Source organism: Egretta garzetta, unplaced genomic scaffold (genome assembly GCF_000687185.1).
Source record: "Egretta garzetta isolate BGI_Z169 unplaced genomic scaffold, ASM68718v1 scaffold321, whole genome shotgun sequence".
In the NCBI taxonomy this organism is placed as follows: domain Eukaryota; kingdom Metazoa; phylum Chordata; class Aves; order Pelecaniformes; family Ardeidae; genus Egretta; species Egretta garzetta.
The window spans coordinates 1,837,272-1,852,193 of record NW_009258756.1 but is presented as its reverse complement, the minus strand read 5'-3'; the positions used below and the strand labels follow the sequence as shown (position 1 = coordinate 1,852,193).

General features: G+C 40.7%; 1 protein-coding gene across 1 annotated transcript in view; it reads left to right on the top strand.

Annotated features, from left to right (window-relative positions):
* The first annotated feature begins 14,552 nt into the window (after positions 1 to 14,552).
* Positions 14,553 to 14,922, top strand: part of LOC104135593 (protein mono-ADP-ribosyltransferase PARP12) — a 16,003-nt gene continuing 15,633 nt past the window's right edge. Inside the window, exon 1 of the mRNA XM_035888964.1 lies at positions 14,553 to 14,624. Coding sequence (XP_035744857.1) covers positions 14,553 to 14,624 — 72 coding nt within the window. The remainder of the gene's footprint in view (positions 14,625 to 14,922) is intronic.

The following is a 14,922-nucleotide window of genomic DNA, read 5'->3' as shown; positions in this document are numbered from 1 at the left end:
CAGGTAGAGCCTAGAAACAAATAGGGGGTGACTATTTGAGAAAAGGTTATATTCACAGAATATATACATGCCTTATAAGAAAACCAATAAAAGCATGTAGTAGTATGGTTGCTGGCTGCAGTGCAAGAATTTGGAATTGCTGGTGGGACTCATTTTGTAGTTCAAAAACCAGAGTATGCAGGGAATACAAAATGTGTTCCACTTTAGCTGTGAGTTGGGGGGAGGCAGCATTTAAGAACAAGGCTTAAGAAGACAAGACTGGCTGAAATGACTCTAACCAAAAGTCCATCCAGCTCAGTATCTTGTTTCTGATTGCTGCTCACACTGGATGCCTAAGGAAATGCATAAAACCAGGAGAAGCATGATGGAGACCTAGTTTCCAGCGATCAGTTGCATGCAGACCTCCTTATGGCTAACATATTTGCTTCCATTAATTTCTTATTCTAAAGTTGTTACAAAAAAAAGCAGAATAATCACTGATAGCTATTATCAAGTCTCAGAATATGTTGACTTTAAAGAACTGCACCAAGGTTTTGGATACAGTGATGACAGTTATCACAAAACAGGCGTAACTGGAAAAAGAAAGGACAAAGATTTAAAGAAAAAGGAAAAAAAGGTCTTAGAAACTTTGTAGCAGATGAAAAAAGAAATTAAAAGACCTGTAGCAGACTTATATAGAAGCAAACAGTATAAATGTAATGTAATCCTAACATTTTTAAGGCAAGATACATACCAGGTTCAGGCAGACAGACAACCTAAGGATCTCTTGAAGGACCACATCCGTAGCTGTTGAACAAGAAGAAAAATCAACATCTATTATTAAGCAGGCCCTAAATTATCTTTAAATCCTCTGTAAATTACCAGCAATGGAAAAATAGGCCTATAACAAAAAGCAGCGGAATAAAATCATAGGGGCAGCCTGGGATTTCTAAGTCTGTTGAGCTAGAGAATAGAAATAATGAGTGCACTATTAATGAAAATACCAATATTATACATTATAAGAATACAAGATGCTTTTTTCATTATAGGAATACAAGCTGACCTTTACCTTAAATGAAATTCAACACTCTACAGGATACTAGTATAAGGCCGTGAAGTGTATTTCATTTATAACTTCAAAATAGGCAGACATAGTATGAGACACTATAAAAAAAATAAATTTCCACTTAAAATGGGAGGAAAACAATTTTAACACAAATATGGGTTTTCTGCACCACCTTTCATGGAAAATGTGCTAGTTCATCAGAAGACCAAGAACTAGAAAAGCAAACTCTATGTTGGCATTAACCTTCTGGAAACTGAAAAGAAAAATCAGTTTGGGCTTTCCACCAAAAGATTAAATGTTCCATAGGAATTTTCCTCCAGCTATTTCTGCTGCAGGTACTTTTGTCTTAAATAATTATTAGTAGAGGGACCTGACAGGTTGGCTCAAATTCTGCAATGTGCAATAGAAAGGCCAACCGCCCTTCCCAGGCACATGCATTGCAAACTGAATATGCTCCTATTTTTTCTATTAAAGCAAAATGTGGGATCACATTTTGACATCATTCCCATGCAAGTAACTACCCTACTACATGACTGGTACCACAAAGTTAAGAAAATATTTAAGCCTGCAACCATCAAAAGCATAGAAGTTTGAGCCATGACAAAATGTCCATTTTCAGGGACAGACATCTACATTAAGTCCCACCAGGGAGTTGGACAGATATTTCCTACAAAAGGCTGAGATGGAAAAAGCAGAGTAGTGAAGACTGGAAGACCTGTTTGGTCGTCTGAAAGGGAGGAAGCTGTGTGGTTGGGAGGAAGATAATAATAAATAGTTATGCGAGGTAACCAGCTGATTCAGTTGGAGATATGAAAATATGTCTGACCTTACAGTCCAATGCTCTGAATAAAAGTAGTTAAAATACAAAAACTATTTCAAACCATTCTTGTTGTTATAATTGTCATTTTACAAAAAAACCCAGCACAATCTGTCTTTCTGGAAGAAGTAGAATGAGGTCAGATTTCTGCCAGAATTCTAGATAAAAGACATACATTTTTAAGGAACTGCAGAGTGGTAAAGGAAATTCTTTAAAAATAGAATTCCTCTCGCTACTATATTCTGAAGGTGCCTAAAAAACAGCTGTCCCAAATAATGGGGTTTTATGCTTTGATGAGGCAAACAGTTATGTGGGCATAAAGTGCAACGACTAGCAAATAAATGCTTCCTATAATATCAGGGAAGTGCTGAAGAAGCACTTGGGCTTTGGGGATTTTTACAAACTGGTGTTAAAGAAATCCTGTATCTTGATGGTAGGGTAGGAGGCATGTCAGTAATATTGTTCCCTGGCTTGGAATCTTTTTTGAAAGACAATTTTCTAAAGCTGAGTGGGTTTTGGTTTTCAAATGAAACTGTCTTTTTTGCAATGGCTTCTATTTGGCCACAATCTTTTCAATTTCTTTTTGAGGTAAAAGAAATGGTAAAACCTAACAACTTGTCTGTGAGGGTTTTTTCCTACGTTGCACTGAGTAATTGGCTAGAAAAGTGAAATACAAGGGGAAAAGTTATCAGTTCAGATTAAAAAATTAGGAATGTTTTTTTGGCCACATTGCTGTTCCCAACTCATCAGCCACAGAAGCCCACAGAATCAAATAAACACTTTAAAATCTAATTCCTTTAAGAGACACCTACAACAGAAGGTGGCTAATGGCTGCATTTGGAATTATGACTGCATTCAGAGAAGAAGCAAGAGACCTGACGGTTACACCACGCCTCGGCCTTACGTATGTCCCGTAAATGTCTTCCACAGAATTCCCCCAACCACACCTACAACATGATCTCAGTGAGTTGAGCTCACTCAAGTTTTCTAGGACATATCTGATAAAGGCAGGTGCAAAAGAAACATGACAAAACATGAAGTGAATTGCGAAGTGGAATCATGGGTTTATAAGCTAAAGCTTCTGGTTGTCCATTTTATGAAATTGTTATTAAGCTGTTGGCCAGATAACTGCTTAGTTCAGTCATATGCAAGAGTCTAGAATAAAGATAGGAGAGGGTTAAATTAAAGTGACTTCTTTAAAGATCAGTTCAAACATATTCGGGGCTAGGGACCCAGTTCTACAAAACATTCAGATGCAGTCTTTAAGCTCATGCCTCTAATCAGAAGCACATTCTAACTTAAAACTAAGTATGTGCTTAAAATGCCCGGACAAGCTGAGCTCCTGAGTACTGCATGGTAAGAGGTAACACCTTGTATTTTAATAGCTCCCCAAAAGATGTCAGACACCTTACAGAAACAAATATAAATAGGATTCCAGAGAAGGCAGCTTGCAAGTTACATTGTTAACATGATGCAGCAAGGGAAAATGAGAAACATTCTACATCAATCTTCAAATCAAATAGTATTTTTGGCCTGTGTCTGCCATACTTTTCTCATTTTAAGCCAAAGTCTTAATATTATCTGTGAAAAATATATGTTGGAGGCTTGAACAACTTTTAGATTCAGGGAATATAGAGCCTACTCAGTTAAATGAAGCACAAGAGAAACATTACATATTTCATACGCACAGTCTAAGAGCTTTACTCCATCCCATGTCAGGGAGTTATAACAATGTCGCGGATGACCTGTAATTCTTGCCTGCTTTCAAGGTTGATTCTAAACACCTTGAGAAAAGTCCATAAATGCAAATCATGACAGAAATAACTGGGTAGATTTTATGGTTTTATGCCACTGTGTGCCTCATGTTGAACATTTGTTCAACCATGTTAGCTGAAACGCATGGCAAGCAGAACTGCTTTGTCCTTACAAATCATCTTCAGGACTTTAATTATGCTATTGATCAGACACAGAAAATCTCAGAGGTGTGGTGCAGTTTGTGTTTGGGACATGTTTTTTTCTGTTTCATTAAAAACTCATCTGAATTTAGATTACATTGCAAGCCACTGCAATTGTGAAGACCTATGCTCCATGAATTTTTATACTTCAGCATCTGAAGCCGGAGGACCCTGGGCAGTGGACTGTGCTTTGCTCCTTCCCAGCTTCTTCCCAGAAATGGGACTATGCGTGCACCCTTCCATCAGCGCATGCTGTGAACAAGTGCTACAGGGGCAAACCAGGACTTGCCCCGTAATTAAAGCTTTGTACCAGGACATGGATGAGCACTAGCACTGCGAGAACTGTTTTTTCCCTGCTCTTTCAGGTCAACTTTTTCTTCTACCAGCACCTGGACAGCACTGAAACTTCATGGGACAGGTAGCTGCTTACTGGAATACAGGTACAAGAAGGGCTGAATCTGGAAGGAAGCAGTACCAGAGACTGCTATGCAGGACTTGGGGGAGGCATGAGAAGGAAACTGCAATTGGTAATTAGAAGAGCAGAAGATGCTGGGAAGTATGACCAGGAGCTGGAGGTCATTGCAGGTGGGAGGTAGTTGCACAGACATTGGCTCTGAACAGCAGTGTGCTCAGTAGAGTGGTAAGGAGATAGGCCAGAAAGAGATTTGACCAGGATTGGAGAAGAGAGGATTGGAATCTATTTGGCAAGAATATAAAAGGAAGGCTAATATTCAGAAGAGAATCTGGACTCATTCTGTGGGACCTAGATGAAGAGAGTAGGGTTGGGGATGAGAAGCTTGGGCCAACGTGTCTTGGATTGAGGGGGACAAGAAGAATAGCAGCCAAAGATAGTGGAGAGGGAAGGCTGGCTTTTGAAAGATAAGGGAAGGAGGGGGCAAACTTGAGGAATGGAGGGGGAAGGACCAATGTCCTCTTCTCACTCCCAAACTCCCAAGACAACAGTGAAGCCCAAGATTTCACCCAGACACTTTATGCTTCCCTGCTGGAGCAAACACCCATGAAGTTCTCTGGTGAAGTAGGAAGATAGCAACCTGCTATTGCCGTCGGCTGAGCAGTTAACTCAAATGGTGGAGATGCAGGTGGCAGACTGACAGGATGTTTTTATGCCAGGACTTTTCCAAATGTTTTTTTTTTGTTAACTGAGGATTCTGAAAGTGGGGCATGGGGGAACCTCTTCCAGGAGAACGTGGAAGCACTCTGAAAACAGAAAATACCAAATCGAAACATAATCATGTCCCTTCCCTCCTCCCTGAGTGTATATTTTAACATTTCCCTCTGAAGGACCCTACCTTTTTCTGTGCATGGAATAAATCTTGCTCTAATGGTGAACTGTGACTGTTCAGTAAATGAGACTGTCATTTGCAGAAACCCTGCTGCATCTGTTGCAGAAGTTATAAATTGTCTAGTGAATAAGGAAGAGAGAGGATGCTCTCAAGGTTAAAGCAGCTGAATGCTACCCTGGAGAAGTGGGTTCTGACCCTGTCTCTACCACAGAGTTCCCAAATGATGGTAGGCAAGTCCCTTTGAACAAACTTTCACAGGTGGTCACTTACTGTATGTTCCTCATTTTTGGGATTTCTGACTTGAGACCCCGGTATCAGATTTGCAGAAATGCTGAGTAGTACCAGCTGCAACCATAATCACTGAGCACTGGCCTGAGCCCACAATCTGCCCACAAATGCTGAACTCTCTAAAACATGAGTTCTTAGGTATCTTACATCAAACACAAAAAAATGAGTGGGTATTCTCTAATTTGATCTCCTTGACCTTTCATTTCACATCTGTAAAACAGGGATCATAAAATTATCTTCACATCACAAAGCTCATCAGAATGTAAATGTCTTCATGCTTATATAGCATGGATATGCTGTAATAGGGGGAGCATAAAAAAGTCCATAAAAAGGTTAGCAATTCTCTCTTGAAAACAACATGTGACTGTCTAGTAAATAGGTTTTGGGGATGCAATCAGTAATGAAATCCTACTGGCTGGTTACTCACTAAAAAAACACCATCCCATGCATGCACCAAATGAAAGACCTTGTAGCAGAAACAGCTGGTGACCATGTCAAAACAGTACCATAACACACATACACAGTGAGGAAAAAATTAATTTTGCCATGTTGTAACTGACTTTTGATTACTTAATTTGTAATCTTAATATCCTTGTAAAGGAGTTTTCGCTGTGTGCACAGACAGGGGGGTTGTGGTTTCATATCTAAGTATGCAAGCCTTTAACAGCAATTAAAAAACTTTCCCAAATGTTTTGAAAACTTTTTACTCAGAGAGAGGTAGTAATATAAAACATTAACAAAAATGTAACTAGCTAAAAATTCCTCCCCCTCAATTCTCATATTCTCAGTGTTCATCTCTATTTTAAAAAATGACCCAAACCCCAATATTTCAGATGGATTATGGGCACAAAGCATGTACAACATACTTTGGAAAGTTGTGGGAAGGGGAATTTCTGGGAGTGTTTACACCTCAGAGATGACAATGATATTGCTAGGGCTCCATTTGGGAAAGCATCTGGGCTGAGTTTGCAAATAAGTTTCCAAGCAACCTCAGCCTCAGCAGCATCACATGAGGAATTAGGATTACTAACCGGCCTCTGTCTTCATACAGACTCCAGCTAGTTACGAGATGCAGTTAGAGCTTGAGATGTGCCTGTGGCCAAGAAGTCACAGCTTTGGCACATCTGCTCTCCTCGTCTCATTGTTTCATTCATTTTCTAGCTGTCCACAGTCTTCTAACACAAACATGACATGAAGATCTTGGTATGTGTAATGCAAAAATAATGCATTTTTATATTGATGAGGAAAGAGAGACATTAGGACTTTTTTTTTACAAGCAAAATTAAAACCAGAAAAAGAACATGGCTGTATTTTCCTCTGCGTATCATTTCCAAGTAATCAGATTTTCTCTTATTCAGTGCTATTTGCCTACAGTTAAATGTTAAGCATCAGTGATAATAAATCCCACAAGTGGCCTTTTTGAGTTCTTTCTGTGCTATTTCAGTGTACAAAGACTGACCAAAAAACATTTGCTTGTGAAAATGACATTGCAAGGTACCAAATGAAAGGAAAATAAGCCAAAAAAAATGTCATCAGCTTTGATTAAAACCATCTCTGTTGCAAGTATGGAATTCCCATGAGAATGCTAGGAAACAGTTGTAAATCTACTTTTAGAAGACTTATATGACTCAGCATAATGTTTATTACAAATAAGTTCCTCTTTTTTTAATAGAACTTGAAACTTCCTAACATATAGTAGCACCATTCTCGCAGAACAAAGGCAGTATTTCCACATCCTACATTTCAGCAGACATACTAGCTTTAAGACTCTTTTGAAGAAGTAAATGCAATCATTACACAAAAAATATGTGGAATGTATTTTTACACAGAAATTATAAGGTACTACATAGGTAAATAGCCCAATGCATAGTTTGGTACAGATAGAGATGTGTGGCAAGAGAGAATACAAGGGTAACAGCAGTTCAGCTGATAAATGTGCTTGTTCCATGTCAATGTAGAACATTCTCCTCGCACGAATCGATGATAGATAATCTGGATTAGCCAGCCTACCTTGCCATTTGGAATGGGTACCTGGCCAAAACCCCTCTCTTGTGGCTCATCTGACCAAAGAACAGAAGATGCAGCAGACTTGTCTGAAATGATGCTTTTTTCTGCACCAGTAGTAAACTGTACTATACAGCATATTGTCTTTGGTCCTACTGGAAGCAGTTTTCTGCAGAGTGCCCCATATATGGTGAATATCTCTGAATACATTTCCATTTCACTGCTTCAGTTCCAGTTAAATTATACACGCTTAAATGTTATGCATCATTTAGGTCCCTCTTTACCAAGCATCAATCTGTTTTAGTTGGGATTCTAGATAGCTGTTTAAGATAGCACAAATTTGTTAGTTATATAGCTTAGTATACTATTGCAAGAAGATTTTGAAAGCACAGAATGTGGCTTGCTTTTGATGAGATCCTTTGTTTCTTCTGTTTATCCCCTGTCACTGTAAGTAGCTACTACTGATCTCCGAAACCTCTCCCTGTGACATTCTAGGTGATGTGTGACACACCACGTGAACAATTGTGCATTTAGCTGATGAACACACAGAGCAGCAAATTAACTCAGTCACAAGAAAACTTCAGAAAGTTTTCACTGGAACTAGGAAGCTTCACTGGAAAGTAGGGTCTAGCAGCTGCAAAATAAAAGTTTCTGATGTCTTGCATAGGTAATTTTAGGGGGTTTTAATATTTGCTTGGGATGTTTCCCATATGCAGTTGACTGCTGTCTTGAATGGCTTTGAGCAGAATGCCTGACAAACATCAACTCCTTTTGAAATGTGTTGCCCCCTCCTATGGCTACAATGATCCTCTTTGTTCCTTGGTGTGTTCAGAGGCTACAGGTCTTAAATTTGTTGCAAAATGCTAAAGAGCTTTCTGGGGCTCAGGGTGTCTGTTGATTATGCTGTGAACTTTTCTGAACTGGATATTTAAAAAATTAGTTGCTTGTGATTGTGAGGGACAAGAGTTGAAGGTCTAATTGACCCTTTCTGTCCCATGTTCCAAATCAGTTTGATGTTATAAAAATACCAATAATCTAGCCATAAAATAGCAAGGGTTTTTTTTGAAATGGCACAAGTAGATATAGAGTTTTTCATTCATAACTACTACATGCTGTCATAAACATATCTTTGCATACTGCTGGTGGAGACTGACCAGAGGTAAGTCCTTATCAATGGAATTTCATATTTTGTCTAACACCAGATGAAACACCGTATGTTGAGGTCAACTTCTGCATTGTTGCTGATTCAGTGCAAAATGAAATGTGACATAGAGTTCAATAACTATTCTGCTTCCTGACAAATTACACTTTTTTTTTAATTGTAAGAAACTCTGAAAAAGTACTGAGCTTTTAAGAGAACTGTTTGAACTGTTGGAACTGCTAGTTTAAATGCATGCGTGTTAAGCAAATATTTGTGATACATAAATAAGTGGTTTGATGGTAACTAATACCTTAAAGAAAATAGAAATGCTCTTCACTGGCTGTCAACAGGGAACTCACTCCCATCAGAAAGTGGAAAGCTTAAAGGAGAAATTAACAGGCATATTCAGATTCAGTATATTGGGACAGTAGATAATGTAGTGGATATTGTGGTGACAAATGCAGGCAAAACTGTTGTGAGACGACAAAAGGCTTCTAGACTTTGACCCTCTCTATTTGCATGTATCCATAAACTTTTTTTGTTTTGATTGGTTCCCATGCTCCGTCCCCCCCCCCGGGGAACCTTGCACAAGTGTCACCTTGAATTTTCATCTAACCAAAGAGAAACAGGAACATTAAAACTTAGCTGAAACCAATGGATTTGATTTTTCCTCATCATCATAACCATGACACCTTCCCTGTCCTCTAAAGGACTCATGAGCTAAGTTATTTTCACAGGTATAAAAATGGTCATGGCAAGACCTACTGGAAGAGAGCTGTGCTTCAAAGGCGTAGTTCAAGCAAACTCACAAGTTTTAGGGGCATGTCTACATGTGAGCTGATAGGGCTCTGCATTGCTCTTCTAGCAAGAGATGAGCATCTTGAAATACTGAGTTAGGGGAACAGCCACCAGGAATGAGACCTGCAGCTTCAAAAGTAATGGTAAGTGCATGACTCAGTCCTTATAAGAATAAAGTAGGGGAGACATGATCTGTAGAGGAAAGAAGAGTCTAGAATAGAGGTTCTTAGGAAGTTTCTGAAAGATGGAGGAAGCCAGCTTAGGAGGTAATGGGTCTGTGTGAATACAATATCTTTTTGAGGGTATGAAGCTGAGAAGAACAAAAGCCTACGGCTCGCACAATAAACAGACATTTGCACCTGCACCAAATAACTAAAACTTCAACAGAATAAAACTAGAGGTATGCCAATGACAAATAACAGCGTCACTAACTATACCGCGAATTTCCAGCCCCAATTATTTTTATTTTCAGAAGCAAGGCCACTTGAAACTTATTTATGCAACAAAGCAAACTGTACACAACACAAATCCTTGCATACACCATTAGGCTGGCCTATTCTTATAAAATAGACGGTCTGTCCTATATCCTGCCCAGACTACACTGTTAGTATCTGAAAATAAGATCAGTCCTGAGGTAACAGTAGAAAATGAGGATTTACCCTGCTCTTCGCAGAGGCTGCAACATCTCTGGGGCGGCCAACAGCCCCACAGTCTGGTGCTACTCAAGTACTGCACCAGAACCGAGTTTCCAGTTTCTGGCTTTCCGGTTGTGGGTGCGTGTCATCTGTTGGCTGGTTGATTTTTAGTTTAGTTTGCCACTGGGAAACTCTTGGGATTGTAGCTGTAAGCTTGGTATGCATAGATGTTGTCAATTAGTCCAGATTTCAGAAATAAAAGTCATAAGTAAAGAAATTAGAGTAGTACATAGAAATAATACATAGCAAATACAAGCCATTAGAAAGAGACCAGTTGCAGGCAAAACTACTTAAGGTTTAGCCAAGTGTTTAAAAGTAACCGTGCTGTCAGACCACCACTGGGAAAATGATCAGCCCTCCAAACGTGTGTTCAATCGTAGGCTGAGAGGCAATCAAAAACATTCGCAAGCAAACATCACACTTCTAAGCTTCTGAACCCCTGAGAATCAGCAATACAGCTATACCAACCAGAAGGCAATGCTTCATCAGAGAACATTCGAGCTCACAACTGTGTCCAAAATCTGTTTTGTTCTGCCCATTTTCCTCACATCATCTTCCAGAATAGGCAACCGAAAGCTAGGATAAAACAAGTGGATGGGGTGGGAAGAGGGGCCACCACGCACTAAATATCCGTGATAATGGATATTTTAAAGAATCATACAAAAATTCATGGGAAAATCCTTAAATTATCACATTTTGAAGATCGATGCATTCAAGATTATGAAATGGTGCCACAATTCAAATTAACGTAATTATCCATCAAGTGATCCTAAAAATAAAGATATTAGTCTAATGATTGACACTTGAAAAATTCTAGAATAAAGTTTTCATAGCACAATACGTCAGATGTTAGCAAAGGTGGCTCACTGAAACTGCGGTACCTGAAGTCCCACAATTATTAAAAATCCACGCGCTCTGGATCCAGCAGCTGTTCAGAAACTGTAGGACCTGCTTAAAGGGAGCTTATTACAGGGCCAATGCACAAAGCAGACATAAACTGGAGGTAGAATAGCTTATACGCAATTATGCCACAACGGCATTTAAGAAAACAGTTCCAGCCTTACCTTTAATTAGGATATTCGAGAGGTGAAGAGGAGCCACTTGACTTATGTGCCCTTGAGGTCTCATGTAACCCTTTCTTACACTGGAGGTACTTAATTTTACAACTGAAAACTGCTGTTTCCATTAGCAGAACATTCTTCTGACAAAGGAGAAAATACAATTTTGCTTATATATAATTCATAGGCGGGGAAGTTCTATCAAATCAAAGAGGTACTTTTTTTCTTCCTGAGGAACATGCCACAAAACAAGCTACAAGAAACTAGTGTGAGAAGGAATAAACTATGATTTACTTCAGGTATGCATTTGGGGATGGGAAGGTACTTAAATTCAAAGGCAGCTCTGTAAACCGCTCTGCATCAGTCATGGGCTGTTTTCCTAGTTCTACTTTTACTCTCATGAAAAGGGATAGAATGATAGCTCTGCTCCAGAACCTCAAAAAACTCATTCTAGCTGCAAAGCAGGAACAGCAATGTGAACTTCCTTGTGATACACACACCAACAAGTTGGAATGAATTGCAGTGGTTTAAAGCTACCTGCAAACACCCCTCCAACCCTCACCTTACACTGCTCTCTCTTGTACTTCTCGGCCCATAAGGTTAACCTCTGCATTGACATAGTCATTCCTACAAATTTAATGATGAAAAAAAAATGCCGTATTTCTGCCCAATGAATGTTGTTTTTCAGAAGCATGAGGAAAAAAAATGTGAAGGGGAGATGGACTTCAGAAAGCTACCTGGACTGCACAGTGATGCTAGGACAGGTATTTAAGGTGTAAGAGGTTGGGAGCCAGTTAGATAGGATGGACGGAAAAAGTAAATGGAGACCTACTGGGGAGAATGGGAGTTGTCTAGTACCATGCTGGCTTCAATGCTGTTTATGAATGTGGGAGGGTACCCTAACTGTTGGTACAGTCAAGATATCTCCTACTCATGTGGCAGTACATATAATCATCCAACAATTTGGAAACATTTGACAACGTGCCAAAATTAGGAGGCTTCCACCCCCATTCTGAACAACTCAGGGATGAAATAGCTGAATTTGGGGTTGGACCAGATGACCTCCTGTGGTCCTTTCCAACCTCAACTGTTCTGTGATTCTATCAGTTCTCATCTGTGGTGTGTGATCTCTCACTTAGAAGTGTCCCACCACTATAGGACTTGAAAGTAGCAAATGTGGCACCTGGACCCAGAGAATTGCAGAGCGGGAATCCAAATCACTGAAACCTACAATTTGGAAGACAAGGTGTTGCAAATAGAAAACACTAAGGAAAAGCCAGCAAGGTCTTTTTAAATTTATACCTCAGAAACATATTGGAACTGTGTGAGGGCATTAATAAGTATGTAGGCAGGGGTCAGAAGAGTTTGTGCAGTTGAGTTTCAGATTTCCAGAAGTTCTTCCTAGCGGAGGGCAATGCCTCAACATACTCATAAACCATCAGGAAAAGTGGATAAGGTGGTAGGATTTTCTGAGAACATTATATTATTTAGGAAAACAGTAATTAAGCCAAACAATGAAGAATTGCAGGAAGGCCCTATAGTACATTGGAAGATGAAAGAGCAGCTGAAATTCCACGCAGATTTAGACAAGAAGGCAGAAACGATCTTCATGTGGATAGTGATGCCTTCTGAACTATTACCAGCCAGGAATGAGATCTAGGGAAAATGGGCTAATTCTGTGAAAACACCAGCTCCAGTGTGACTGTTCAGTCAGTCACATATTCTGGGAGCAGCGCCATTAGGTCAAAGTGAGAGCAACACTAGGTAGGACAGGATGGACAGGAAGGGATAAAGGTCATTTATGCAGCCATTACCGCTTGCAGTTTGCTGTCTCCTGCAGCCATCATCTCCTGCATTCATGCATACTAACCATCTGGAAGTCTCTTCAGAATCCACGAACTTGATGGAAGTGGCACAGATCAAAATTCCAGGCTGGGAGGTATAAATACCTGAATAGATTTTGAAGCTGACCCAACAGCAGCCAAACTGCTGAGGATTTTGTGCTTCCTGGTGTGACGCTAGGAACGCCCACACCGCAATGGAGGAGGAAGGATGAGCACCCTCAGCCTTGGCTAGGTAACTACTTTGCTCATAGGTGCACGAGTTATGAGTTACAAATTAGAGAGCCTGTGAGTTAGAAATGTCATGAATTAATGAAGTGATGAGTTAGTGAATTCACATTTTAGACAGGTCTGTACAAAAGGGGACTGAGCCTTTGTTTGCCATGCTTGTTTGCCTTCTTTCCTAGTAAGCTCACAAAATAAAGTTCAATTTACAGAGTATGTTGTGCTGTAAATTTGAGATATCTAAATGAACCGTGACACTCCAGCCTCAAAAGTAATCAACAAAATCAAACGGTAGGGATTATTAGGAAAGCAACAAAAGACAAAACAAAAAACACCAAAAAGCCGCTGTGCACATTGGAGGCATCCACATCTTGCATGCCATCTGCAGGTCTGCCCCTTAAGGAAAGACTGTCTTAAGGAACAAAGGAGGACAAAGACAGCCCAGCCTATGGAATTACTGCCGTACAACAAAAGACTAAAGCACACCAAAACTTTTCCGTTTGGAAAAGAGACAACAAAGGGGTATATGATCAGTGGATATCAGATCAGAAATTGAACTAAGAAAGTAAATCGCACTTTTCCTGTGTTTCAGAAAAGCTCATCAGTGGACCCTGGAAGGGAGGGATGAAGGACAGTGATGCTACAGCCTCTCATGCTGCCTCCTATACATCTGTTGATGGCCTGTCGGAGGGCAGGCTACAGACCTATATGAACCTCTAAGTGACCTAGTACAGCTGTTTCTCTTTTCAGTGTGCTTGTCTAGCTTCTCGTTTTGTCACTCCCTTCCTGATCTTACAGGGCAAGAAAGAAATAAAACGAGACAAGGGGAAAGGCGCCACAGAACCTGACTGGCAAAAGAGGGAAGCAGGCAGGATTCTTGTTCAGTGAAAATCACCGTCCGCTTTAACAGCCTCGATGCCTACTGCTGTCAGTCGGACTTAAATAACGGTATTTTACATCATTGTTTTCCCATCCTTTAAAGCATGCCTATGAATGAATGCGATGCAGCACCAGGAGTGATGAAATGACCTGAAGAGGAAGGCACTTAAAAAAACCCTAAGAAGATGGTCCCTTCTAAGGGATTTCATGAGCTCCCCGGGGGTGAGCACATTGCTTGGCCACGGTCTGGTGCCGTGGCTGCAGTGCAAGAGGGTGCAGCACGAGTGTGAAGCGGGCGGTACTACCAGCACTGCAACCAGGGCAGCTGCATGCCCAGCAGATGCCTGCCTGTGACTAGGCTTTTAGTTTAGATATTGAAAGGAGCGTGAGAGCGGCCTTCGTGATGTCTCATCAGAAAACTGACACAGGTCAGAAACCCTGACTGGGAAGTTTTTCTCGTGCCTAACAAGGGTTGAATTCCCACGTCAGCCTTCTTCCTGTAATGGAAGGTGGTGGAAGAGGCTTGGCCACAGACTCTCTTCTCCCCTGGACAACTTATTCCCACAGGAGATGGGTGAGTTTGCAGCTGCCACCCCTTTTTGATCGAATTTGGTTAAAAATGGCCAATACCTCCCAAAAATCAGCAAGGGAAGGGAGGCGAAGGGCCGTCATGCAGCACCACTAAACGTGCCTCGCTTCCAGCAGACAGGTTAAAAAACCCAAACAAATCACAAAACAATCCACACCCCAAACCCCACGGAAGAGATATCAGAGCCTTCTGGCCCACCCTGGGTTTCTGGGAACACCTCAGCAGGCGAAGGGAGCCTCCCGCCTGGCGGGCAGCGGGGCCTCCTCAAGCGCCCGGGGCCGGG